The sequence below is a fragment of the Emydura macquarii genome, unplaced genomic scaffold (genome assembly GCF_026122565.2).
Source record: "Emydura macquarii macquarii isolate MOO-44397 ecotype Brisbane River unplaced genomic scaffold, CSIRO-AGI_Emac_v2 contig_2768, whole genome shotgun sequence".
Classification (NCBI taxonomy): Eukaryota; Metazoa; Chordata; order Testudines; family Chelidae; genus Emydura; species Emydura macquarii.
The window spans coordinates 24,632,407-24,658,994 of record NW_027132905.1 but is presented as its reverse complement, the minus strand read 5'-3'; the positions used below and the strand labels follow the sequence as shown (position 1 = coordinate 24,658,994).

Sequence of the window (26,588 nt, the reverse complement as noted above, 5' to 3'; positions counted from 1 at the left end):
GACAATGATAAAGAATTTCATCTGATTTTATCTGAATCTGAACTGGAAATTTGATTATTATAAAAGTGGTATTTATATGTAAATACAGTTTCTTTGCTTTAATGGATAGCTTTACTTTAGGACCTTCCCAAGTCCCACTCCTGCCTCTACTGTCTCCCTTATGGTTAAGGAAATACTTGAGAGAAATTGCACATTTTAATAGCACCATCTGCTTTTGGGAAATAATCTCATGATCAGACTGGTGTGCATTTTTAGGCTATGGTGCCTAAACTATATTTAAGAAAATATATCAACACGTGTGAGAAAGGAATGGATATGTCTTAAAGCATACATTAACATTAATGATGATACTTGGTATTTCACTTAGTCCAAGCTACTGGAGTCATGTGAAAATTTCTTTTTTTGTATGACAAAAGAAACTTCTAGCTCTTATAGTTGCACAGAAAAGACAAAATGTGAGCAAGCAGCTAAATTTAGACTCATGATTTTTAAGATGACAACACTGAACTTTTTACCTGCATTAGTATTTCTGTTACAAAGATCCTTTAACCATAAACTTCTGTATGCATAAATTTGAGTCAGTTGACCTCTCTCATGCCCAGAAACAGGAAAAGGTGTTTCCAAGTGGTCCATGGTCTGTGTTGCTTCTTGAACGGGAAAAGAAAGTGATATGCAGAGGAGAACAGGCTCTGAAGGCTGGAGGCAAAAACCTGGCAGCTGGTTAGGGAAGGAAGACAAGTGAGCAAGCAGCTAAAGAGTTGTACCTGAAAAACTGGGGGTTGACCAGCGAAACAGGAAAAGGTTGTGGCTGGTAAAGGGGTGGTAGCAGCTACAGGACTGGGGAATTAGCTTGCAAGTCGAGGTGTGAGGCACCTACCTGTCTGGATGAAAGGACGGGGCAGAGGAAGTCCTGAAGAACACCGTACAGGAAGCTGTAGCTAATATGAACTGCAAGCCAGTGCTGCTTTTCCCTCAGAAAGATGGACTAGAAGAGAATGTTTGAGAAGCCCCAAGGAGAACACTAATGCTTTTGCTTTAGAGAACTGCCCATAAGGCCTTTGGGAGAAATGAGGCTGCAATTAGATCATAGTGGTATAAGTCTTTGTACCTTTCCATTCTGCCAGGCCTACTAAATTCTATTTTTTTTAGTAACTGCAGTTGCTGCATGAGATTCTGCCAGTGGCTGGAGTCAATCAATGTTTAGAGTAGCTACAGTGCTGCTTCTTGACTTTGAGGCAGACAGAGTAGCTAGCGCATCCAAGAGTAGCTAGTGCACCCAACTGCCGAATGATTCCCTGTAGTGGGGTTAGTTACAGCATAGTGACTGGCTGTTGTTAAAACTACTTTAGCTCTTAAGAAAATATCAGCCTAAGGGAGTTACACCCAGCTCCTATTGAAGTGCAATAGGGCTAAGTTCCATTGAAAATCCCATTCTTCTTTTTCCCCAAAAAACACTTAGTTAAAAGGAGCATCATTGGGGGGGGGGGGGAGGGGGGGAAGTAAATTCATCAGTATTAATAAATCTTTACTCTTTTTATATTTTAATTGGAAAGCTAGTTTGTACAATTTTGAGTGCTGTGAAACAAATGCCCAGGTGAACAGGTTGCATTCACTAAGAGTTTTGTTTATCTACTAAAGTGCCTGAACATGAATTTCTGTTTACTTTCCTTTGCAGGGACTTAGACAGAAATAATATCTCAAGGATCACTAAGATGGACTTTGCTGGACTGAAGAATCTCCGTGTCTTGTGAGTATAAAACTAGCTTGACCTTCAAAATGCTGCATTAGACTGTTAGCCTCCAAAGATAATCACCTGAAAAGATGTATAGTACTGATGCTCTATGTACTGTAGAGCTGTTCCCATTTTCTAGTTGTGAAATAGCATACACATCAGACACCTGTACAGTTTCCATAACTAAAGCACTAATTATAGTTCTATGCTGTGCCTTAGCACAAGAGAGGAACTCTAAATAGTTTTAAATCAGTGTTATTTTATTGGTGATTTTCTGCTTCACTTTTAATCAATGTTTGCGATTAAACTTTTTTTCCATTGTAAAATGACTTGTACTTTAATTAAACCAATTTAGCTCTGTTAAACCACTGTCAAATGGTTCTTTCCATTTTAGGATGGTTTAAGGTATATTCCCATACAGAACACATTGCAGCTGTTACGTAAATTTGAGTTGACTAAGGAATAGTTAACAGTTGTAAGGATCACACCTAAAGGAAACAGTCCGTAGCTCCTGGCTGAATGTAAATGATAAAACAATAGTCACTGCTATTACCTGGTCCAGTTGCAGGTCCAGCCGTGCTCCTGAAAAGAAATGATCATTGAATAAAATATTGGCTAAATTGTACTATGCTGGTTATTCAAATACAGTTAGAATCTGGTATAAGCCGTGTGTGTGTGTGTGTGTGTGTGTGTGTGTGTGTGTGTGTGTGTGTGTGTGTGTGTGTGTGTGTGAGTGTGAGAGAGAGAGAAAGAATGGCATTAACTAACCTAGATTACGTTCATCAGTAATCTACAAACACACAATTTATTTCACTTTTTTTTTAATTCTATAGCTATTTCACCTTTTAGTGCATGATTGTGCAACCCTTATTAAGAATAGCATATTACTTGTGGGAATAGTCCCATTTAAATCAGAGACTACTTAAATGCGGAAGAGACGTAGAAAGATTTTCACCATTTAACCTGGAAACAGTGTATCTTTTAATCAAATATATAAGAATAACAAATTTTGCCATAATAAGAGAGAGTTAAAAAAAATACTATAATTGATACATAAACAAGAGTTAGGCAGAAGAGAATTAAAAAAATATTTTTAATAATGTTTTAACATAGACAAACTGTAAAGTATGGTGTCTACACTTCAGATTTAATTACATCAGTACTTCCATGTGCATAACTAATGGGAGTTTGGTGCCTGGAGAGCTGCCAGTTGAAATGTCACTGCTAAAAGTGAACAGACTGGTATAAACCTGAAAAACAATGTCACAGGGCCTGTCTTCTAGCCCCCCTGTTGGCCGAGTATGGTGTTGCAAGCACTTTCTGCCTCACTTTCCTTCTCCCCAGTGGCTTTTTTTTTTTTTTTTTTTTTTTTTTTAAATCTCTCCCGGGGTTCAAGTGGCTCAGCCTCCAATCTGGCTACCTCTGCGTTCAGTCCCCTTCAAGGGTAACAGAAGTCCAGACAAAACAAAAAATACTTTCACTGCCCTTTGGGCTCCTCTTCAACACACCTTTTGGACTCAGTTCCCAGTCTGTTCTGGGCTACCTTTCGATCCCTTTGTGGTTCTAGGATACATCCTTGACTCCTGGGCTCCTTCCCCAGACTTCCATCATAACCTCTCACAGACCCTTGCTCAGTGCCTTCCATAGAAGGCTGCCTATTCTCTGTGGTTCTACTCTCAAACTAAGCTTCCTTAGCCCTTTTAAAGAAACCAGCTGGCTTATTAAGAGCAGCTGTGTGTGTAGGGAGGATGTTGGAGGGGGAAAAGCTAATCTGGCACAGGTGTGGCTGAGCCCAACTTCCCTTTAAGGGGTTAGAAAAGGGAGATAATTGCAATGCACTTTTCATGGTTATCTTAATTAGTGAGAGAGGCTCCAAATTAATTTTTGTTCCAAGAATTGTGTTGCTTGGTTATTCTACAGATTTTTGCAAAAGGTCAGTGGCAAAGTAAGATAGGACTGGATGCTGCAACATGCTGAGCACTTATATAGACCCATAGACATCAATGAGAATATCCATGCACTTTGATGCAGATCAATCTAGAATGCTTGGTAAGGTGGGTGTAGGCCAACAATATGATTTCAATATGGCCAAATGTTTTGTCACACATCTAGGAACGAAGAATATTAGGCTATCCTTAATGAACTTGGGACTCTTTCCTAGGAAGCAGCAACTCTGAGAGAGACTTGGTGGTCATGGTAGATAATCAGCTGAACATGAGCTCCCAGTGCAATGCTATACCCAAGATGGCTCATATAATCTTTGGACTGTATGAACAGGGGAATATTGAGTAGAAGTAAGGAGGTTGTATTGCCCAGTGTGTATTCAGTACTGGTGTGACTGATACTGGAATACTGTGTCCAGTTCTGCTGTCCATGATTCAGGAAGGATTTTGGTAAATTGGAGACAGTTCAGAGAAGAGCCACGACACTGACTGACAGATTGTAAAATATGTTGTATAGTGAAAAATGACGTAAACTAAATAGACTGACTTCCTTATCAATGAGAAGGTTAAGGGGTGACTTGATCATGTGGGGGAAAAGGTTTGATAATAGAGAGTTCTTCTGTAGTCCAAAAAGATCCAGTAGGTGGAAGTTGAAGCTAGCCAAAGTCAAACTAGATATAAGGTGCAAGTTTTTAATACTAAGAGTAATTAACCTTGGAACAACTTATGAGAGTTCTTGTGGATATTTCATCACTGGCAATTCTTAAATCAGGATTGGATGATTTTCTTAGCACAAGATGTTGCCAGGCCCCCTGATGGCAGGGACAAAAGGGCCAATTCCCAATTGCCCAGGGGCCCGTCGATTTAAAAGGGCCTGAGTGGATGGGAGAAAATACGGGCTCTGAGTGGATGGGAGACAATCCCATCCTCCAATCAGGAAGAAACTGGTGGCAAGAAATATAGGCCAGATTCTCTGCCAGCCCTCTACCCAATCAGGGCTTTGTGAGGTGTAAAGAAGGCATCTTCTCTTGTCTCTCCATCCCCTAGCTAATCAGAGTGCCAGAGCCATCTGTCACAATGCTGCAGCTCATATGTGAGGTAGGGGCTCCCCTTACCTGTCAATGAATCAGGCCCCCCCTTTAGTAAAATAGAATAGAATATTAGAGTTGGAAGGAACCTCAGGAGGTCATCTAGTCCAACCCTCTGCTCAAAGCAGGACTAACCTCAGCTAAATCATCCCAGCCAGGGCTTTGGCAAGCCACAGCTTAAAATCCTCTAAAGATGGAGATTCCACCATCTCCCTAGGTAACCCATTCCAGTGCTTCACCACCCTCCTAGTGAAAAACTTTTTCCTAATGTCCAACCTAGACCTCCCCCACTGCAACTTGAGACCATTGCTCCTTGTTCTGTCATCTGCCACCACCGAGAACAGCCTAATTCCATCCTCCCTGGAACCCCCTTTCAGGTAGTTAAAGGCTGCTGTCAAATCCCCCCTCATTCTTCTCTTTTGCAGACTAAACAAGTTCCCTCAGCCTCTCCTCATAAGTCTTGTGCTCCAACCCCCTAATCATTTTTGTCGCCCTCCACTGAACTCTTTCCAACTTTTCCACATCCTTTTTATAGTGGGGGGCCCTAAACTGGACACAATACTTCAAATGCGGCCTCACCCATGCCGAATAGAGGGGAATAATCACTTCCCTCGATCTGCTGGCAATGCTCCTACTAATGCAGCCCAATATGCTATTAGCCTTCTTGGCAACCAGGGGACACTGCTGACTCATATCCAGCTTCTTATCCACTGTAACCCCTAGGTTCTTTGATAAATGGTTGGCCGCACTGGATTTCAGTGGGATTCTACATAATGGTAAATAAAGACTATTCAAGGCCTCCAATCTCTTCAGCTGATTCACTCCCACCCATCCCCAGTCTCATGACAGACAGGGATGTGATAAAGGGAAAGATTTCCTAAGTACTTCCCTTGATAGCTTTTTCCACTCCCTGTGATGCACATTGACTGTACTCAGTGGTCACAAACAGCTGGAACTCCTACACCCTTGGGGAGGTCTCACTGAATGGGAGCCACTGACCTATCAGTAACGTCTGGATCAGTTTGAAATTCCATGCAGATGCCTATATGTATACACTTTACCAGTAGTCTTAATGCTTTGTCTTGATTATTTGCCCTGCATTAATCTTCTAATGTTGACTATGGGCCTCCATCCTTACTTACAGTGAATAAAATTAAAATGATTGGAACGGCGAATAGTAAGCTACTATAGGGACAGAATCAGGCCTGTAATGAACATGTTGCACGGTTTTAATGGGGTTTGGCTATAAAAACTGAAAGCCAGTAATGTGGTTACTAGCCCTGGCAATCAGAATGCAATTTACATGCATGCAAAAACTACCAGTTATGTGGATTTTTTATGTTAAATTCTATCTTCCAGTGGTGGTAGAAGTGACCATGAAAAGAACACTCCCATTCTGTGGAGGTGTCTTTCACCAGTCTATCACTATCACTGTAATTAGTGTTGCTGTGAACTGCACTTTAAATCAAGTAATGCAAAGAGAAGTGGGAGAATAAAATTGTCTATAGAAGGAGTTCTCTTACAGTATCATTGACAACTGGTATTTCTTTAATCACAGGCATTTGGAAGAAAATCAAATCAGTATGATAGAGCGTGGAGCATTTCAGGATCTAAAGCAACTTGAACGGCTGTAAGTATGTTTTATTGCATACATTATGTTAACTTAAAGAGCTAAAGTTTTTTTTGCCTTATTTTCTGCATCTTTTTTAATTGTGTTTATGTAATGATTTTTAAAGAAAGTGGCTAGGAAGAACAAAGCACTTAACATAAATTAGAGTTAAGGATAGTCTTAAACAAATTTGAGTTTTAGATTAAAACTTTGATATCCATGGTTTCTCGTAATTCAAAATAAAATTAACAATTATTTTTAAGAGAACTGTAACCAGTGATAAATAATTTCTAATATAGCTAATCACTGAGGCAAAATTATAAGAGCCAGTTCTAAATTCTCTCACTTTGTCTTCTGAAATTCTCAGGGTGACTTCTGTAATTACTTCAGTGGTGATGATGGTGGTTTGTCTTCAAGACAACCCATCCTGTCAGCACTAATTTGCATTGCCATTATATAAATGCTCTGCACTTTCATACAAGCTAGAACTCCTTGCATCAGATTATATACAGTTACATTTGCTTTATACTTATGTAATGGCACTGATACTGGTGAAGTCCGAGAGGTGTAAAATTTGTCTTTGATTAGAAAATAAGGGCCTTTGGTTTTCTGCTTTTGTTAGTGATTTAAAGAAAATGGATGTACAGCAATATAGATAATCCTAAATCCATTATTTACAAGGCCTCTGGTCATGTATTATGGTGTACAAAAGGGCTGTGTACATATCCAAGAGTGTGAAGGTAACCCCAATCTCATTGTTTTGGTTGAGCGGGCCTGCTGTTGTATAACAGTGCATGGAGTAGGAAAACATCTCTGTTTAAATTGCCATGGAGTGTAGTTAATTTTGTCTACACAGGATAGAACAAAGAAGAGTGCTGTGCTAAAGCAATTGAGGCCTTGCCTTAATTATTGACAAGTGAGTTGTTTTTTTTACAGGTTGACTTATCTTTTCAAACTCAGGATTCACTCTTATAATAGAGGGTATATCTTATCCTGGATTACAAAACTGTGCTTGAAATTGAAATGATGTAAAGATTCACACTGTGATGGTGACCTCCTCCTGAGAAAACAGACCTTGAAATATAAAACACTGTTAATGGTGAAAAGGTGGTTATTTTGTATGTCATGTTCAGGGAAACCTCTGGGAAGTAGCAGCTACTAACAAAGTTACTGTACTTACAAAATAAAAAATGCATAACCTGACAGAGTAAATGACAATTGGCTTAGCTAAAGTTTGTTCTTCTAGAAAAAAAATCAGCACTGTCTTGAAGTTTTACATTCATTATATGTGCTTTAATGGAATACCTTCCTTCTCCCCTTCTCCTCCACTTTTTGTTTATTTCTTTAAATGATTCCTCATCTACCTAAAAGGAGTATTTGGGGAAAATGCTGTGAGCATACCTAAATGAATAAGCATAACCAGAAAGCTGCTCTGATCTTTTCTTGATGTTTTCCATTTTCCATTGTTTGAAAGCAGAAATAAAGGAATGGGATTCTTCTACTAATAACTGCTAAAGTATGTGATAGCTAAATGCCTCCCTTAAGTTTGCTCTCTGTAATCTCTTAAATTGCCCTGCTGTATACGTTATACTGTTTATCATACATATATCTTTGCTTGCTTTAGGATTACCTGTCTTTAATGCATTTCCTAAATAAATATACTATGAATTGGAGATTGGGAAATTCACAACTTTTTGGTACTTCATTTTAAATAATTTTATAGGAGATGACTATAAATCTGTTTTTTTGCTATGAATCAGAGTTATTTGGAGAAGGAATTGTGGAAAGCCTGGCATAACTTTTAAGGGCTAAATTGCAACATTTTAGGCAATATAAAAACTATTTTATTAACTATTGTCAAGCACTGCAAAAAGTTAATGCAGAAAATATGATGGCTGAATTAATAAAAGAAGCTGGCTTTTTTTCCATTTAATTTATTTCAAATAACAAATAAAAATTTCACTTACATTGCTGCAGGCTTTGGAAAACAGTTGGCTTTTGATCTCTTAAAGTGGATGCAAAAGAAATCGTTTGCTTAAAAAAACAAAACAAACAAAACAAAACAAAAACAAAGCAACTGCAGTGGGTCAGACTTCTAAACACTGGAGTAATTTTATTCCTGGCAAAATACTGTACATTAAATTTTCTTATTCAAAATAACATTGGAAATATATTGCTTTTTTTGTTTTTTTGTTTTTTTTTACAGTAGTGATCAATCAAAGGGCATGGACCGTAACCCAAAATGAATATTATTTTCTCTTAATGTAGTTTAATTTGTCTAGACATCAAAGCAAAGCCCTCATTATTAACTAAAAATATGGACAGAGTTTTCTTTGTGAAATTTATTGCCTGTGATGTCGTTCCACTCTCCCCTTTAAATCAGTCTGAAACTATAAAACTAAATGTCTATATGGGTCGCAGTGATTGATGCCAAAAACTTACTTGTTGACAATTTTCCAATTGTTTTACTTTTACCATTTGCGCTTCTAGAAACTTATAACTTAGCTTTAGTGATTGAATGGATGCTAGTTTTCACAACAAGAGCAGAGCATCCAAAGCAGCTGGTTTAACAAAGGGCAAATTTCTATCAATAATTGTGGCAGATGACCAAAGTGTGAGACTGTGAGGTGATGTAAGCATTGAATTCCAGTCAAAACATGGAGAGCTACAGTGCAGACTTGCTAATTAAAATGATATTGCTAACAGTAACTAGCTATTTCTGATCAAGCCATATTTTCCTTCACCTTTCCAAGCAGACTGGGTTTTTAAAATATCCATTAGATATGTGAATCCACATATGATGAGTCTGCAAGCTGTTTTGTGCGCTTGCTACAGCTCTTTAAGAGCATGACTTTGTGAATCGCTGAGCAACTACAAATCCAATTCATTTAAGTTCAGTAGGAACTACAGGTCTTTCAGCACATCAAAAAAGGAGGCTCTAGTGTCTTTACACCAAGCATGAGTTTTTACAGCATTGCTGCCTTCTGTGCCTTTCTGAGGCAAGCCAGAACTAAAGGGGGCAATTTCTGTGGGGGTGGCTAACCATCAAAAGAAAAAATGGTTTGAACAAAACATACATAAAACTGCTGTGTGCAGATAGCCTGCCTTACTTAAATGCTTGTTCTTCTGCAGCTGTAGGCCCAATCTGGCAATCTGTTCTGCATAGGCTGACTCCACATCTGTGCATAACCCCATTGAAGTTAGGAGGCTCTATGAGTGTTCAGGTGTCCACCTTCATGGAACAGCTTTCAGGACTGAGGCCCTGAAACAGCATTGGTATCAGAGGTGGATTAAGATTTATTGGGGCCCTGGGCACAAAATATTCCCCCCCCCCATGCCATTTAAAACACGAATGTACCCAAATGCACTAATACAAAGACTGCACTCAGTGTTTACACATGGCATTAATAATACAGCAAATCCTATCCCACTTCATTATGTCTAAATTAGCTGCTCCATTTTTCCACATAGAAAATTAATATGCTAGATACTATCCATACGATTACGCAAAGGAGTTCGCTGCTAATCTGGACAATGCTGATGTTACATGAATCAGTCATTCACTGGTCAACAAGTGGTTCTTTCATCTCCCTCAGTTTTCTTAAACCTGATCATTATGCTTCTGCCGCCACCACGCCCCCCCCCCCCCCCCCCCCCCCCCCCATCTATTGATCCGGTTACCGTCCGGTTTTTCTGCTGTGGAAGCAAAGATGTCTGAAAGACAACAGTCACAATTCCAGAAAGTAACTTAATTAAAAGAAATAATCCTAACTTGAGGTAAAATTACTCTACTATTAGGAACTTTGTTTCAGCCAGTGATGAGAACTGGTTTAAAACAAAGTTTTCAATTGATCATATAGGCTATGAAAAAAATGCTGAAAGAATCTGATGTGTGCCAAAGTGACTATTTTGACTTTCTGCCTAAGGCAATTCATGTCAAACTATGAGAAAGTTGATATTTTACAAATGAAGTTTTAGGACTAACTATTTCAGCTAATCAGAAACTAGCTCATATGTATACAGTAAATCACACTATTAAGAATAAGCGAGGTTCAGATGCGCCAGAGCACACAACAGGATGTTCTTTCATTACTAAACCAATGACAGTATAGTTTTTCCAATAAATACTGCGCAGAGAGAATATTTATCATTCCAAATTGGTCGGGGCCCATGCATTAATCCATCACTGATTAGTGTAAATCTTCTATCGGGTGTGGTTGCTACTGCTGTTGCTCTCATAAACTTTATAGCAAAGATCTACGGTGCGGTCTTCCAAAATGTGTGACGAATTTATGTCAGCTAAAGGAATTCATGTGTCAGGCCCTGCGTGTAGTAGAAGTTCTCAGTAAGTATTTAAGTAGCTGTGAAGATGCCTTGAATGAATTTGGAGTGCCCTCCAAGATTATTGTAAATGATACCCCAGGGTTCAGGTCACTTGGCTGGTAGCACCATATCCATTTTAGGGTTACTGCTCTACCTTTTGGTGTATGGAATGTCTCAGAAGACAACGTCCCTATCTTAATAATTTCTGGCTCCTTTATATTACAGCCCTATCCCTTAATTCAATTTATGCTTCATCATATAAAATGAAAATGTGTAGTTAACAGTTGTTCATGCTTGTTTTATGTAGGGATAATTTTTGGATTGACTGTAAAAGATGACTAACAATGCTGATTGAAAACCAGAAAAAGCAGAGATTTTTGCTTCTGTACTTTTTGTATGTTAAGAAAAATTAAAAAGATGTGCTCTTAATGCAAGCATGAACTAAACATACACAAATGAGCATGGGATTGTTTAAAGACAGTAATTCACAAGATACAATCTTTGGTACAATCTGTAGGATATTGGTTTCAATCAAGCCTTCTAAAATTGCCATGACATGAACTGTAGCCCTTTCTTAACTAAATAGATGATATTTGTATAGCCAGGTGAGCATGTAAGGTGCCATGTAAGTGCTATGGATGATTCAAGTTTTAAAAAGATGCTTCACATTTTCTAAGCTGGAGAACGGGAAATGTTGTATTCTCCATAATGCTCTTTTATCTCCAGTACTGGTAGTAAGTGAGGGGCCAATAAATATTTGTATGCTCCTGCAAGCTAATTTGGTGTGATACTCCACTGAGGAGTATCCTGCAGTTTTGTGATCCTTCCTGCAGGTCATATTAATCATAAAGTTGTGGGAGAAGGGGGAGTTGTTAAACTGGTCCATTTCCTGTAAGTGCAGGATGTAGTACCCAGACAGGATGAATCAGAATAGTGTCTAATGTAATGTATTATTTCTGACTTTCTGTTCTAGAACACATAACATTGGAATAGATCAGAAAAAAATATAGAATTTTACAAGATAAGTTACTCTGATTTATACTGTGAACTTAATGTGTATAGTTTTGTGAAATATTGCTATAGAAAGGTTGTAAAACATTTAAAAAAACAATATTTTACTGGCTCGTTTGTTTGGACCCTGACATTTCAGCTATACAGTTCATGTTAACATCATACTTAAATTTATCAAGTAACAAAATGAGCAGGAAGGCTGTTACACATTATACAAACAAAGTGAGACACATGCTCAAGAACCTAAGTGTACCACAGTTAATGGATAAACACAGGATACTGGGCATGATGGGGCCGAAAGCACAGATTGAAATCCCTCCCACAGCCAGATGTCATACATCTCTGTAGAAGAAAGAGGCTGGATACAAGACATTAATAGTCTTGACTTTTATATAGCCATCTGCCAAAAATTGTCCCCTAGCTCTACTATCTTCAAGTGGGTTGACTTTAGCTCACAGTTTGTTCTTTCTCCTCAGATCAGCATCTTTAGCTTGGACTAAAGGATTTCAATATCTGGAAACACTAACAATATGTTTCTGTTTTTAAAGGAGGAAAAGAGCTATAAATATAGCCAAATCTAATCTCTCCAATGTTAGGAAAAATAATTAGTTCTCAGGCAAAGAATTTGGATGCCAAGTTTTAGCTCCAGAACCCTTGTTCTGTGCAGCGATAGCGCTTTAAAATGGAAATTGGGTTTGGCCTTTAACTGGAGAGATGCTACTGTGTATTATGTTTCTGTAAGCTGAATTTTAAATGTTTGATTATGATATTAAAGTGTGGTGTTTGGGCATAATGTACTGTAAAATCACTATTAGTGACTGAGGATGCTAGTGGAGGAGAATAAATTGTTCTGAGCGATGCTTTTGCAACCCAGACATCATCAATTAGGACTGAACAGGCTTTAAATAAATCATGTAATACAAAAAACATTTTCCACAATTAACATGCTGAGTGGAAAGATAGCTAAGTGGCTCAGAGTTGTGGGTAAAATAATAAATGTATTGGACAGTTCTTCACTATTGTAAACAAAGGTTTATTGCAGACCTGAGGCATCCTATGCTTATGGAGTTTATACAAAGAGCGCAGAATTCCTTTTCTTTAGGCAAACATGCCTTTTTCCATATTCCTAAAAAGTTAAGTTTATGAATACCCAATAATAGAGCTGACTAACAAAGCAGTGATTTTCCTAGGGTTAAGAAACACTGTGATATTTACTCAAGAAAAGGTTTCATGATGGTCATTTTTTATTAAGGAATTGTGAATGGGTGTATAAACCCTACAACAGTGATGAAGGAGTTACAAGGCTGGCCCATGTCCTGTCATTCATGTCAAGAGTGGAATAAGGGTTTAGAAGCAGGAAGTTTCCAGCAGCTGCTGGGCAGCTCTGCAGCTCCAAAAGGAGACTCCTGGAAGCCTTTTAGGGGGGAACTACCCACAGGGAGGCCATTTGCCTAGAAGGAGACAATGACTCTGGGGTACTAGCTGGGTAAGACAAGTTCTGCAAGCCCCAAGGCGAGCGGATTAGGTGGTTGGTACCGCTATCCCTCTACCCTGTTTGAGGTTGGGGAATCTGAAAACATATAAAAGGGACTAGGGGAGTGAGAGCCAAGAATCTCATCCCCTTCTACAAAAATGGACAATATAATATATTTTGTATCATAGAGACCCATATGATGGGGGTGCCCAAAGGATAATTCAGCGTCTGTAAAGTAGGAGGCACCTATCAGCAGCCTGAAAACTCTGACAATGATGGTAATAGGGGTGACCTGCTCATGGTGGTTTGCTGTGAGTTTTACTATCTTAGTACTCCAGGTGAGTGTAGATATTCTGGAATAAATGAGCATAGAATCATTGATCAGAATATGCCAGAAAATGGAGACATATGTTTGAATGAATTTAAAGCTGCAGGCTGTTACATGGTTAGGATGATAGAACACCTGAGCTAATAATTTTTTGGGGGCTGGAGAGTAATGTGCCCAGTGTAATGTGCTGCTTCCATTGGTTCAGCCTAATATGCTGTTACATTGGCTCAAGCAGTCAAAATAAATGTTCCCAGACTATATCCTTGGCTGCTGAAATGATGATTAAGATTTCAGATCTGCCTTTTTCAGTTGCCTAAACCAGTAATGTTAAGTGGCCTTTTTAGGACATTTCACTGTAGTTTTGATTAAGTTCCTGTAATTTAGTGAAGCATTACTCTTTCCTGAAAGTGGCATACCAGATATGGTCAGGAAAGCTCAATGTTTCATAGAAATCTTTCTCTTAACTTTGTGTTCCCACAACTCCAGCATATGCTAGATTTAAAAAAAAAAAAAAAAATTGTGAAAGGGGGAAAAAAAGCTTCTAGTGCAGAAAGTTGTTATTTCAAAGGAATCTTTTGAAATCTGTTCTACATACTTTTCCAGATAGTCAGACTACTCTGAACATTTACTGAACAGAAGAAAATAAACTCAATTACTGCCTGTCATGCAAATATTCAGTTTGTTTTGTGACCAGTGTCACATGTTGGATCTCCTCTGCTTGAGAAATGCCAGCCACAGAAGGTTTTATTGGAACTGTAGTGAACTGAGCGCTGTCCAAAAGAAATCACACATGATATAAAGAAATAAAAGATGGCAATCTACATGTATAAAATGAAATACATGGAAAGCTATTTTAAATGTATTTTTAAATATGCAACTTTAAAATATTTATTTATCTCAATGTGACATTGACCTAGTTGACATTTAGGATAACCCTTAATTCTCACCCATTATTTAAAGTGAACAACAGATTGACACTGTTTTTGTCACCCATAACTTAGATACCTTTTGCAGTTGTCATTTGGTATCATTGGCATGATGGTACAAAGTACTGATCTCTCTTCAATGATAAATGGTTCGCTCCGTTGGGTTTCAGTGGGATTCCATGTAATTGTAAATAAAGCCTGTTCCAGGCATCTGAACAGATGTCTCAGTAGTTAAATGTAACAATCCACATGTTAAAAAATAGCAACACAGCTATATATGAATCTGGCCACTAGGTAAATAAATTATCCACACATGGGCTCAATGTGCCATACAAGAAATGGACTTTGCAGTGTGCCCTGAATGTTAACAGATCCAGACTATTTCAAAACAAAGTGAAAACCAAATTACAGAGTTAAAAGTCCTCATGAGAACCACCTAGCAACTTTTGCTAGCATCTGAGCCACACACCTGATTTCAGATGGGGAGGCAGAGCTTGGGTGCCTCTTCTGATCGAAACTGTCATGGTCTGGCACAAGCAGAGATACTTTCTCTTTAACATTATCCAACTTCCAAGCCAATTAAGGCTTTGTAGGCAGAGAATTTCAAATTGTGATGAAAAGTATGGATCAATGTGAGTTCAGGTTATGAAATGCTGGTATGGTGTGTGCTGTGGTGAAACAACACTCAGTAAACAGACAACCACTTTCTGCACCAGATTTAGCTTCTGAATAATAAAGTGTAGGATCATGAAGAGCATCTTACGCAGTCTTTTGGCTATGCATATTGCGTGCTGCTTAGTTTCTTAACATGACTGGCTGTTTTCTATTTAAAATATTCAAATGGCTTAAGCCACCTTGTCACTTAATTGTTTGTTTCTTCTTTTGGAATTTTTTGTAGTTTGTTTTAGGAGCAAGAAAGACTTCAACATTCAGAAATATTGATTTTATTTTTCTAATTTACTTTTAAAAGGGTCTATATATAGAAATTTGCTACCAGTTTGGCATTGCATAACTACATTAGAGCAATATTTATTTCTAGCCACATACTGGACTTCCAGTGAACTTGGCGTTATTTCAGGGATCAAAGGCAGCATATGGGATGCTGAGCTAATACAGTTTTTATTTAAATACAGATCTGTTTCCATCTTGAGGCACATATCTAACTCATATGCATGTTAATACAAGATAAGTAAAATTGCAGGCATTAAAATGAGGAACCACCATATGACACAAATACAGTTTATGCAGATGGAGGATGCCATATACCTTGGAAACTAACTAAGAAAGATGAAGTGGTTCATTGTCAATCAAAAACAAATCTCCACAGCTGGGCAGGCTGTAATACAATTAGTAGACAATACTTGAAGTTCTCAAGGACTGAAAAAATAAATGTATTTTCATTTAGAATAGAAGGGTACTGGCAGAGTAACTGAGTATATTTGGTACTGATTAGCATTTGTCCATCGCAAATTTGAAAAATTACCTTTCCTGGAGCTTCAGTTGACATAAATGCTGCAAACATATTTCAAGGGAGAAAGCTGGGAGTTGATGTGCTTATGACAACTCCACAAATGACAACTCCACATAAAAATGGAAACTTAGAGGAGAATAATTGCATAGCTCTACTCTTCCAATGATCTCCAAGAGCTTCTCTGTCTGATGGGACAACAGATGGAATCATAAGTCCAAATTTAGTTGTATGTTACAGAAGAGGTGTAAGCCAAAGCATCAAAATAACTGATCTTTCTAAGGTGCTCACCGTATACTGCATCAAACTGCCTAGAATTAAGGATAGTGGTCACTTAGTATTTAATTTAATAATTCTCATTGAATTGTCTTTTGACCACATATGGGAATGTTCATAAATATATAGTTTAGCCCAACATGGCATTATAAAAGTTTTGCAAACTGCTTGCTCTGAAGCACAAAACCTCCTAAATGTGCAGTAGTTTTACTGCTTCATTGAACTCTATTCCCAGAGTATAAAATGCTTGGGAAGAAATTTGAGTCATTCTAAATTTTTACTCTCTCGCTGTTGACACTGAAAGAGTTATACTTTGAGTCACCTGACTTTGGACTCCATCTTTTCTGGAATTTACATAAAAGCATTTTCTATGTGAATTTACTGCAGGGGAAGATGGTAAATGAGAACCTCTTACTAAAGTGTGAAATTGAAGCATGGCTACTTTCTTAGTTTCTTTAGAACTTAGTTTTATTATATAGTAATCAAGAATAAATTGTCACTGGAATCTAAAATGTTTCCCATTCAAGGTAATTAATACAGAACTAAAAGTTAGATTTAAGCATTGCTGGATGATTTTGCAAATGGAATTTATCAAAGGGAATAGGTAGAGGTGGGAGGGGGAGAAGAAGAATCTAAACTAGTGGAAAAACAATGGACTTTATCTGTGCTTGAGAGAAGCATAGAATCCTGCTTTTAATTTGAAGTACTTGGAAGAAATGTGTCAGTTTTTTGGACCTAGGCTGTTAACAGTTGATCAAATCGGCCAGTGTAAACAAATAGCAAATATTGTGCTTCTCTCTGGAATATTGTTTCATGGATTTTTAAGGCCAGAAGGAACCACTGTGATGATCTAGTCTGACCTCCAGCATAACACAGTTGATAAGACTTCTTGGAATTCATTTCTGCTTTAGGTCCAATGTGTGTGGTTGAACTGTAGCATGTTTATAAAGACTAATAATCCAATCTTGATTTAATATCTGCCAGAGATGGAGGATCTGCCACAATCCTTGATTAATTGTTCCAATAGTCAGTTACCCTCAAAGTTTGTTTGTTTGTTTGTTTGTTTTTTTAGTCTGAATTTATCTAGCTTCAACTTTCAGCTATTGGATGTTGTTTATAACTTTGTTTGCTAGATTGAAGAACCCTCTATTGAATTTTTGTTCCCCATGTAGGGGATTGTGATCAAGTCACCACTTAATCTTCCCTTTGATGAGCTACATGCATTGCAATCTTTGAGTGTTTTCACTGTAAAGCATGTTTTCCAAAGCTTTTAATCATTCTCATGGCTCTTCTGTGAACCATCTCTAATTTCTCAACATCCTTGTTGAACAATGGATACCAGAAATGGATGCAGCATTCCAGTAGCAGCTGCACCAGTGCCAAATAGAAAGGTGATTAACCTCTCTTTCTGCTCAGAGATTCCCCTGTTTATACATCAAATGATCGCATTAGCCCTTTCGGCCACCAGGGGCTTGTGTTCAGCTGATTATCCATCTTCTCCTCCTCCTCCCCCCCCCCCCCACCCCCCAGGTCATTTTAGGTAACTTTTAGTGTGGATGCTTCTCAGAATTGTCCCCCATTGCACATCTTTAGATGTGTGATACTGTTTTGTAGAGTGAATACTCATAGTTTCTTGTCAGCTATTAATATGTGGATGTTATGACTTGAGGTTTTGAATTAAGTGGCTTTTATTTTTGGTTATGTTAAATAATGATACATTGAATCTATAACTTCATTGGATTGGAGGTACAGCATAATGATGGTCCATTGAATGTCAAGTTGAAAGTGAACAAAGACTCTAGAACTTCGTGTGTGTTTGTCTGGCACAATTTTTGGAGCTAAATTGTGAAATTGTATATTAATTTTCACCTCCTTTCTGGGCTTTACACGAAATAAAGCAGGCATATCTCAAATTAGAAAACCCCTTGGAGTGGCTCATTTGAAGAGTTGTATATTCAGAATGTCCTTTCTCTAGTTATCTCTTATAGTTGGATAGAGCCTTTACTAAGTTGGCTCATGCACACGACCTGTTTATGTACAATAGACTACTACAGGGCACAATGCCCTGCTTAATTCTGATTTAGTATGTTTGTCTATAGTTAGTAATTAAATAGTTACATTACCCTGCTACGATGAACCTTTACTCTTTCCTTTTACTGTTGCTGATGTGAGACTGGACCTTTCTCTCCTTTCTAAACATTCAAAAAGTTGGCGCCTCTTCTGGAAAGGAAACCATTAGCAGCTCTGTCAACAGGTCTTCACAAGAGAAATCCAAACACAGGAAGAATGGAAGAGAAAGCAGCTAGGAAGAACACAGGACACATGTTTTAGCAAACTAACTTGGTTTGCATTGGTACATCTGTCCAGGACTGCAAAACAAAGTTGTTTATTTTAACTATTATCATAATAAACCATCCTGGTTTCATCAGAAACATTTTCATAGCAGGTCACTGACCCATAAGAAGTCAAGAAAAAACAAATATGGGTCAGGCTTAAATAGACAAGAGGCTTTGTAACCACAGAATTTCTAAGCTTCCAGAAGCGGTGACTGTAAGAGCAAATGAAGTAATGATGTTTTATATACAGCATAGCTATAATTCATATGGAATTTTAGATTAATGTTGACCATTACATTGAAGATGTTAAACATTATTCTTGCTGTGGTTTATTTGTTTGATCTTTGCATTTTTTGTACTTTAAGGGGATTTAGAGAATACTTTGCATAAGCAATAGATTGAATGTTTAGCAATTTGGGTTTTAGCAATCATTACTCTAGTCATTATGGAAAGTAGTCCAGGACTTGTCTTAGTGATAGGAAAACTCAACCATATTCATGGACTGGATGTATCTTCCCAAGTGCTTCATTAAGGCTCAGAAACATGAATAACTTTGCCAACAGGTATTCTCTCTCTTGGCTTGATCTTATTGTATTATTCAACTGATCTTCACTTACTTTGATGCCAGTGTAAAATGTCCCTGTATTTGGCTAAATTTAATTCTCCTGTTTGTATCTATTCTCCTTGATCTACCTTAAACAGTTATTCCTAATTATTAATGATGAAGTATTCATGATGAAATGCAATACTTCTTTATGTCTAATTCTCTTTTCATCAAGCTTTTGATATTTAATTCTTCAAGGCTTTCTGTCCTAAATCAGAGCCTTTATCTTGAATCATATTTTTACTCCTTAGGATCATCTCCAGTTAGTCAATATCTTTGTTGTACTGGAGCACCTAAAACTTCAGTATTGCAAAGGCATGAAACCTAATTCTATTTCATGACTTGTCTGAGTTTAAAATTCACTTTTAACTTTCTAATGTTACTCTCTGGTTTCACAAAGTGATACAGCAATTGCTACATCTTCCCTCCCCCCTGCCCATCTCCAAGTTGTTGTTAGAGGAGGGAAGGCAATTAGAGCTTTGTTAGTGTTCTGCGTGCTAGCTGCTCTGTTCATTTTCTTTCCTTTTTTTGAGCGTTTGACCTTTTGGCAATAGGAAGAGAAAGATGACGTGTGTGTATAAATATCCACATTTTCAGAAGTGCCCAGAACCCACAAATGAAGGGACAGAATTTTCAAGAGCTCAGCACAATCTTTAGGCACCAGAGTTAAAGGGCAGATTTCCTAATATGCTCAGCACCTCTTGAGAAAATAGGAGCTGCTGAGTGCTGAGCCCTTCAGAAAATCTAGACCAGACTACTTCGGTGTTTTTGCAGGTACAAAAGAGAGGTGGTTGGGAGTAATTTATGTTTTATCCTGCATTTGTATAGCATCTAGTACAATGGGTCCTGGTCCACGAGTAGGACTCTAGATGCTGCGGTAACACAAATGTTTGTTGTTGCTAATAACAATGGAAAAAGATTAAGGTATTGTGAAATTGAGAGAGAACCTATGTGTCACTGTGTGTTAAAACAGGGGCATACTATTAATTATATCCATTAGAATTAACGGTTAATCCAGTTTTAGTATTGCTATCAAAATTAATGGATGGCTATCCACGATGGCTGGTTCTGAGGGTTGATGGAAGAGTCTCTGTAAATAAATAAGAATTGTCTCTATTCTAACTGCTGTGGTTTTATTTATCCATAGTTTTTTCTCTTAATGGGACACACAGGGTAATGGTGTGCTGATTTGTGTCAATAAGTAACTTCCTCCCCATCTCCCTTCAATTGGGCTCTGGAGCAGTGGTTCTCGACCGATTTACCATTTGTGGTCCACCATGTGTTATGTGGACTGTATTCAATACTACCTGGATGGCACTGAGGACATTACATGAACCGCAGCCGTGTGCTGATTGGGCTGCAAGCTGAGAACCACTGCTCTGGAGGGTGTGTCTTTTATCAAGCATCCAGTTTAATTCAGAGGAGGAGGTAGTTTCCTTTGTCTTAATTTCTCTGGTGGAGATTAATGGCATATAGCTCCAGATTGGCGGGAACAAAATATTGCCACTAAAGCATTTTTCACAGTACATGAACAGGCTTGGCAAGTTAGCCTTGGATTTCCTAAATGGAAACATTTTATTAGGATAATACATGGTGTATGCCCTGAGGAAAAAAATAAAGCCACAATATCTCTACTTGCAAATTTTCTGAATTTTAGCATCCGTGGAGGTCTTCTGGAAAGGGACCGCTTGATTACTCCAAACTGAAGTATTTATCAATAGCACAGAATGGAGCGTGGGAAGCATCAGGATAAGTTTCCCTGTTAGGTGTCAGCCTTGACCTGAAGAGGAAATAATTTGATGACCATGCATAGTCTAACCTTGACACCTGTGCTGAAATCACAGTAATCAAATGTCCTTTTTCAATTTAAAAAACAAACAAAAAAACCCACGTCTATTGAGACGTGGAATGGAACTAAGATACTAATTTCATATAGGCTTCTGAAGAACCATCATCACAATTGGTTGCTATCACCCTGTACTGAATTTTCATCCATAAACATGGAAAAACTCCAAATTTATCAGTCTCCTAAGCCACCATTCATCTCTTTTGTTTAAAAAAAAAAAAAAAGGGGGGGGGGGGGGGAACAACACACCATTGTTTACATCTATAGAATAAAAAAATGTAGTTCTTTAACTTATTAAAAATATTGAAACTAAAATGCAAGCAGCTTGTGCCAAACATGTCTCTGGGTATGTGACAGTGCATTGGTGATCCATCTTGTTTGGAATCTCTTAAAGTATGAAAAAAAGAAGCAAAGCAGGAGGCAATTAAACATTTGAGTTTGTAATCCACTGTAGCTCTGTGACCATACAGTACTTCAATTTGGGATGTTCTGTGCAATTCTGCTGCTGTTCCTGGGTTATAGTTACCATCCACCTTACATTTCCATTCTCCATTCCGCTCTTCAGGTTTCATTATAACCATCTTTTCCTCTTTTAGGCTATGTCTACACTTAGAGCTGGGGTGTGTGATTCCCAGCTCACACTGACATACTCGCTCTAAAAATGCCAATGTAGCCGTAGTACCACGGGTAGCAGAGGCATTGGTTAGCCACTCTGAGTACAAATCCACCTGTGTCCCCTGGGCACGTACTCAGGGCAGCTAGCCTGTGCTACTGCAACTATGCTGCTTTTAAGTGCACCAGCTCAATGCGAGCTAGTGGTGAGTATGTCTGCATGGGATGGGAATCAGATCCCTAGCTTCAAGTGTAGACATAACCTTAGAATGAGTTGTGGGACTGCTTTGGAACTTTCACAATGACTTCAAAGTCTTTAATATTTTGGATATTTATGCTATTACAGGCATTCTCACTTGGATTTTATACTGTGTACAAATTCAAACTTAGTCTGCTCAAGACAAGCTTATAAATATTCCGCCATAACTTGCAGGTTTGGAAGTGTATGCAGGCATTTGAGCTAAAGTCATGAAAAAATATCTACTCCAAGGCAGAGGAAATTTGAGCTTAAACTACAGAGGCCAGCATTGTCCCTACCTCCATAAGATCATTAGGAACAGACAGAAAAACTGAGAAATTCTTAAGTAATTCAAATTGAAAACTGAAAATTGCATACAAAGCGTTCAATTCAGATTTAATTCTTCATAGAAAGGTGGAAGCAATCGGTCTTGCTTGCTGTATGTAAGCCCCTATAAAGGTCCTCCACAGGAGGCTGGAGATCCCTGTTTTCCATCTAATGAAGTCCAACTAATGCAGACCATTATCTCTGCCAGCCTTCAAACAGTCATGCAAGGTCTCCCTGTCTGTTTATGCAGCAATGGATCTCAGTGTTTTAATCCAGCAGTTCTCAACCAGGGGTTATGCGTACCTGTGGGGGTACACAGAGGTCTTCCGGGGGTACTCAAGTCATCTAGATCAGTGTTTATCAGCCTGGGGGTTGTGCCTCTCTCCCTGGGGGGTCACGGGATGGGTTTAGGGATGTGGCAAGCATGACAGTTGCCCAGGGCCTCCTGCCAAAGGAGCCCCCATGAAGCTAAGTTACATGCTTCAGTTCCAGAGCTCAGGCTTTGGCTCCGGCTTCAGTCAAGGCTCACACGTGAAAAACAGGCTCAAGAATCACACTGGAATGCAAGTACAAAATTTATACTCCAATCAATTTGTTTTATAATTATATGGTAAAAATGAGAAAGTAAGCACTTTTTCAGTAATTATATGCTGTGACACTCTGTATTTTTGTGTTTGATTTTATAAGCCATTAGTTTTTAAGTGAAGTGAAACTTGGGGAGGCAAGACAAATCAGACTCTCCTGAAAGGGGTACAGTAGTCTGGATAGGTTGAGAACCACTGTTTTAATCAATGTACACAGTTCCTTTTTTATAAATGAAAGTATAAGCATAATTCATTATAGTGAGGTAAAGTCCCACTTCTCCCAATTGTGGGAAAAGGCTGACACATGAATATAATTAGATATATTTTTATGTAGTACAAAGCATAGTCCTGTGTTTTGGCCCTAGTGGCTGTCTTCTTGGCAGTCTACTTGAAATTCTAGTGCATGTCCTCCGTCTTTATCTACAACTGTGGTAATGCAAAGGAGTGTTAACAGACTCTAATAAACAAAACTGGCTGTTTCTCAGGGGGCACTGAATTTCAAGCAGCATCCCTTACAAACAAAACTACATAAAACTGATGTGCTTAAGATAGTTAATAATTATATTCATAGCCTTAGCATTCTTATTCATACTGTTTGGAATGTTCATGCTCCTGTTGCAATTACATTGACGCAAATTATGAATGTGCTTATAGTTTACTCAGTTTCTTATGTTGAAATATGCACCATTTTAAAGGATAAAATGTGCTAAATCCTCAGAGTTGAGTAACTACTGTCTTTTTCTGTCTGTTTTTGCTATAAGATGCTATTTTAATTTTGTGTCTTCTTGGTTATACCCAAGCCTGTCATCTAACTACTTTGCTCTTAAACCAACTCTTACAAAGTAGCTTAAACTACATCATATTCCCTGAGGCTCCTCTTCAAGGGTAGTGTAGTACAGCTCTTAATAACAAAGAAAAAAGTCATGGTCCTACAACTAGTATATGTATCCCCCCAAAAATGAAACCCAGATGTTTTTAGTGTGAAATAAATAAATGACCAAGCCATGGCTTAAAACCAAGGTCGTCTTGGAAAGCTTCCAGGTGTTATTAGCTGCACTACCAGCTAGCCCCTTAAATATTCTCCTTGTGTCTTGAAAGATTCATAAAAGCTCTATAGATTACATGACTTTTCAATTTAACTAAAAGTGTAATGGATTCTGCCATAGGTAGCAATTTAGATACTGATCTTAAACTGTAGAAAAACAAGCACAGGTTCTAAAGATGTACTGAACTGACTGGTTGCCTATGTGTGTTTTTACTGAAATTCCACTGACAAAGCTCTTGATAAAATGTATTGATAAAGGTATCTCTCTGGAAACATCTTCGTGTAGTTGGTGGAGGGAGAGCACTTTATTTTGACAAAGATACAATACTTCTATCTAGTTCAGAAGCCACGGATGGTCAATAGGGAATTGGATGGGTAAATTCCTGAAGCCAGTAGGGGAGACAATTTTATAACTGAGGGCAGAATGGAGTTCTTGGTATATTTTAAAAGAAGATCAAGCTTTGATTTACCATGATTTTGCACATCAACTTAATTTTTTAGAAGGGATGTATATATAAAATGATCCCATATTATCAAATAATACAACTTGCGTGAAATTTGATAAAGGAAAGTAGATTGTTTTATTTCTTAATTTGTGGCTCTGTTCTTGATAGAGGCCAGGTCGTTTATTTCTTACACAGCACCTTCAGTTTGATGATCACACACCTCTTTAAACACATGTGACTCTAAAACCTTTAAGGTTAATTTTAAGCTTGTTTTACAGACAGTAATCGATACTCCAAAGCTTCACAATGATCAGTAGCAGTAATATAGAAGTCTTTATTTTTGGTCCTCTGCTCTTTCAAATTGGCCACTTTGTTTCTCAAAGATGTAGGTTTGAATAATATTTGCTTTGTTTATATGCACTGTGCTTTAAGACTGTAGAAGAGCTGGTAGCATTGATTTTCCTTCCTTGCTTATTGTTGGATCAAAATAAAACCATTTTGGAGGTGGAAGAACAAAACATTAAAGTGAAATGCTGGAGATTTGCTATCAAATTTTGGAAGCTTACAGCCTGATAGTACCAGAAATCATTTTCTCTCTCTCAAAACTCTTTGGATATTCAACCACATCTCAGCCTAAATTATAACATCTTCCACTTGTGAAAATATATGTGACTGTCTTGTAAGTACATGTAACAAATAATTTCCTAATAGCCTTTAAATCTAGCCACATTGTACTGTGGCCGGTATAGACACACTAACACTTCTGGAAAAATAAAAAGTGATGTGTAAACTCTAAAAATCAAAAAAATGGACAGCGTCTTCATGGAGCATCTGATCTAAAACACCTTGGATATGTCAATATATGTTCTTTTGTGATTGAAAATCAACACACAACACAGAAAAAATACAGTTCTGCAACTGGGATATAAACCTTATCTGGGAATGATATTCTGTCAGTTATAGTACCTATAGACTTCAGCTGAATACCAATCTGCCTTAGCTCTGAAAGATATTAAACATTCTGAAAGCTGAATAGTGCTGATGAGCTACATATTTAGGGCCAAATTGCTCATCCACAATCAGAGATTGTGACCCCCAAGATTTGCTTCTTGAGAGTACAGTACAGCATCTTAAAATCCTACATGTGAGCAAATTGCATTTGAGAAAGGAATTAGCCAGACTGAGAGACTAACTGATCATAGCAGCGGTATAACTTTGTAAATTAACTGCTCAGGCCTGAGGTGTTGGTAACAATATATGGGTAACTTCATTGTACAGCATGATTTAAAATACTAAAAAAGTTGGTTGGAGCAGAAAGTCTCTAATTAGTTATAGGTGGAGATTTGTCACATTTGCGAATCAGGGGATGTATGGGTGTCTGGTAGGGTGGGTGACCACATGTCCCGATTTTTTCATACTTGCTATCTGGTCACCCAAGTGTCTGGAAAAGCTTAAATGATCTTTATATGTATGTATGCTTATGTGCACATGCAGTCTATGATCCATTGGAAAAGAAGAATATCAGTGACGTAGTCTGACATTCTCTTTGAACTTGCCAGCAATGAAAGCAGAAGCCACTCTGTCCAGGTCATAATGGCCTATGATCATTTAAAAATCTATGAAATTACATATCGTCTATTTCCTTGACAGTGTATGCTTTTCTGGAATTCTTTCTGCTCTGTTCACTAGTGTGACTAACCAGCATGTTTGCTTGAAGCAGGTGTATTGAAAAAAAGCTTGATGCTCTGGTCCTGCCCTGGGAGTGAACAGATGCACGGTAGATACAACTATTTCATATAAAATACACTAAAATAACAATGCCAAATGAAGCACTTGGTAGGTATGTGAAAGTTAAGGTTGCAGACAAAATGTATCTCCTTCCCTTTATTTGCATTACAGTATCTTATATTTTATTCCCAGTTAGCATGTATGATGATTGGTGTCTAGTGACCAAGGCATACATCCAAAGAGATTTATTATTCTTGGCATAGAATTTGTGGCCTCTTGACTGAACCTTCATGCCATCCTAACCCTACACTGAATGATACAGGCATACATTAGAAAAACTAGTTAATTCCCATGTACTGACAGATTGGGTACTAATATTTGTGCATGAGGGGACAGAGCTAAGGTTATGTTATGTTCCTTTAAGTCAAGCACTCAAAGTTCAAGTAGTGACATTCATTTAATATAGTATGGAATTACCTAGGTTTTGACCAAGCAGAAAAACTCCTTCATTGGCAGCTAGCTGCTCGATGATAGAATTCTCAGATATCTGCCATATGTGTGCCCAACTTGGCAAGGGCTCTAGTGGAGCTCTTTATGTATTCTAGGTACACTTCTTCCATATGATACATGAAGGCTGAGCTCCT

General features: G+C 38.0%; 1 protein-coding gene across 2 annotated transcripts in view; it reads left to right on the top strand.

Moving 5' to 3' along the window:
• Nucleotides 1-26,588, top strand: part of SLIT3 (slit guidance ligand 3) — a 676,405-nt gene that overhangs the window by 30,495 nt on the left and 619,322 nt on the right. For both annotated transcript variants that reach the window (XM_067566650.1, XM_067566651.1), the window contains exons 2-3: nucleotides 1,676-1,747; nucleotides 6,322-6,393. In XM_067566650.1, coding sequence (XP_067422751.1) covers nucleotides 1,676-1,747; nucleotides 6,322-6,393 — 144 coding nt within the window. The remainder of the gene's footprint in view (nucleotides 1-1,675; nucleotides 1,748-6,321; nucleotides 6,394-26,588) is intronic.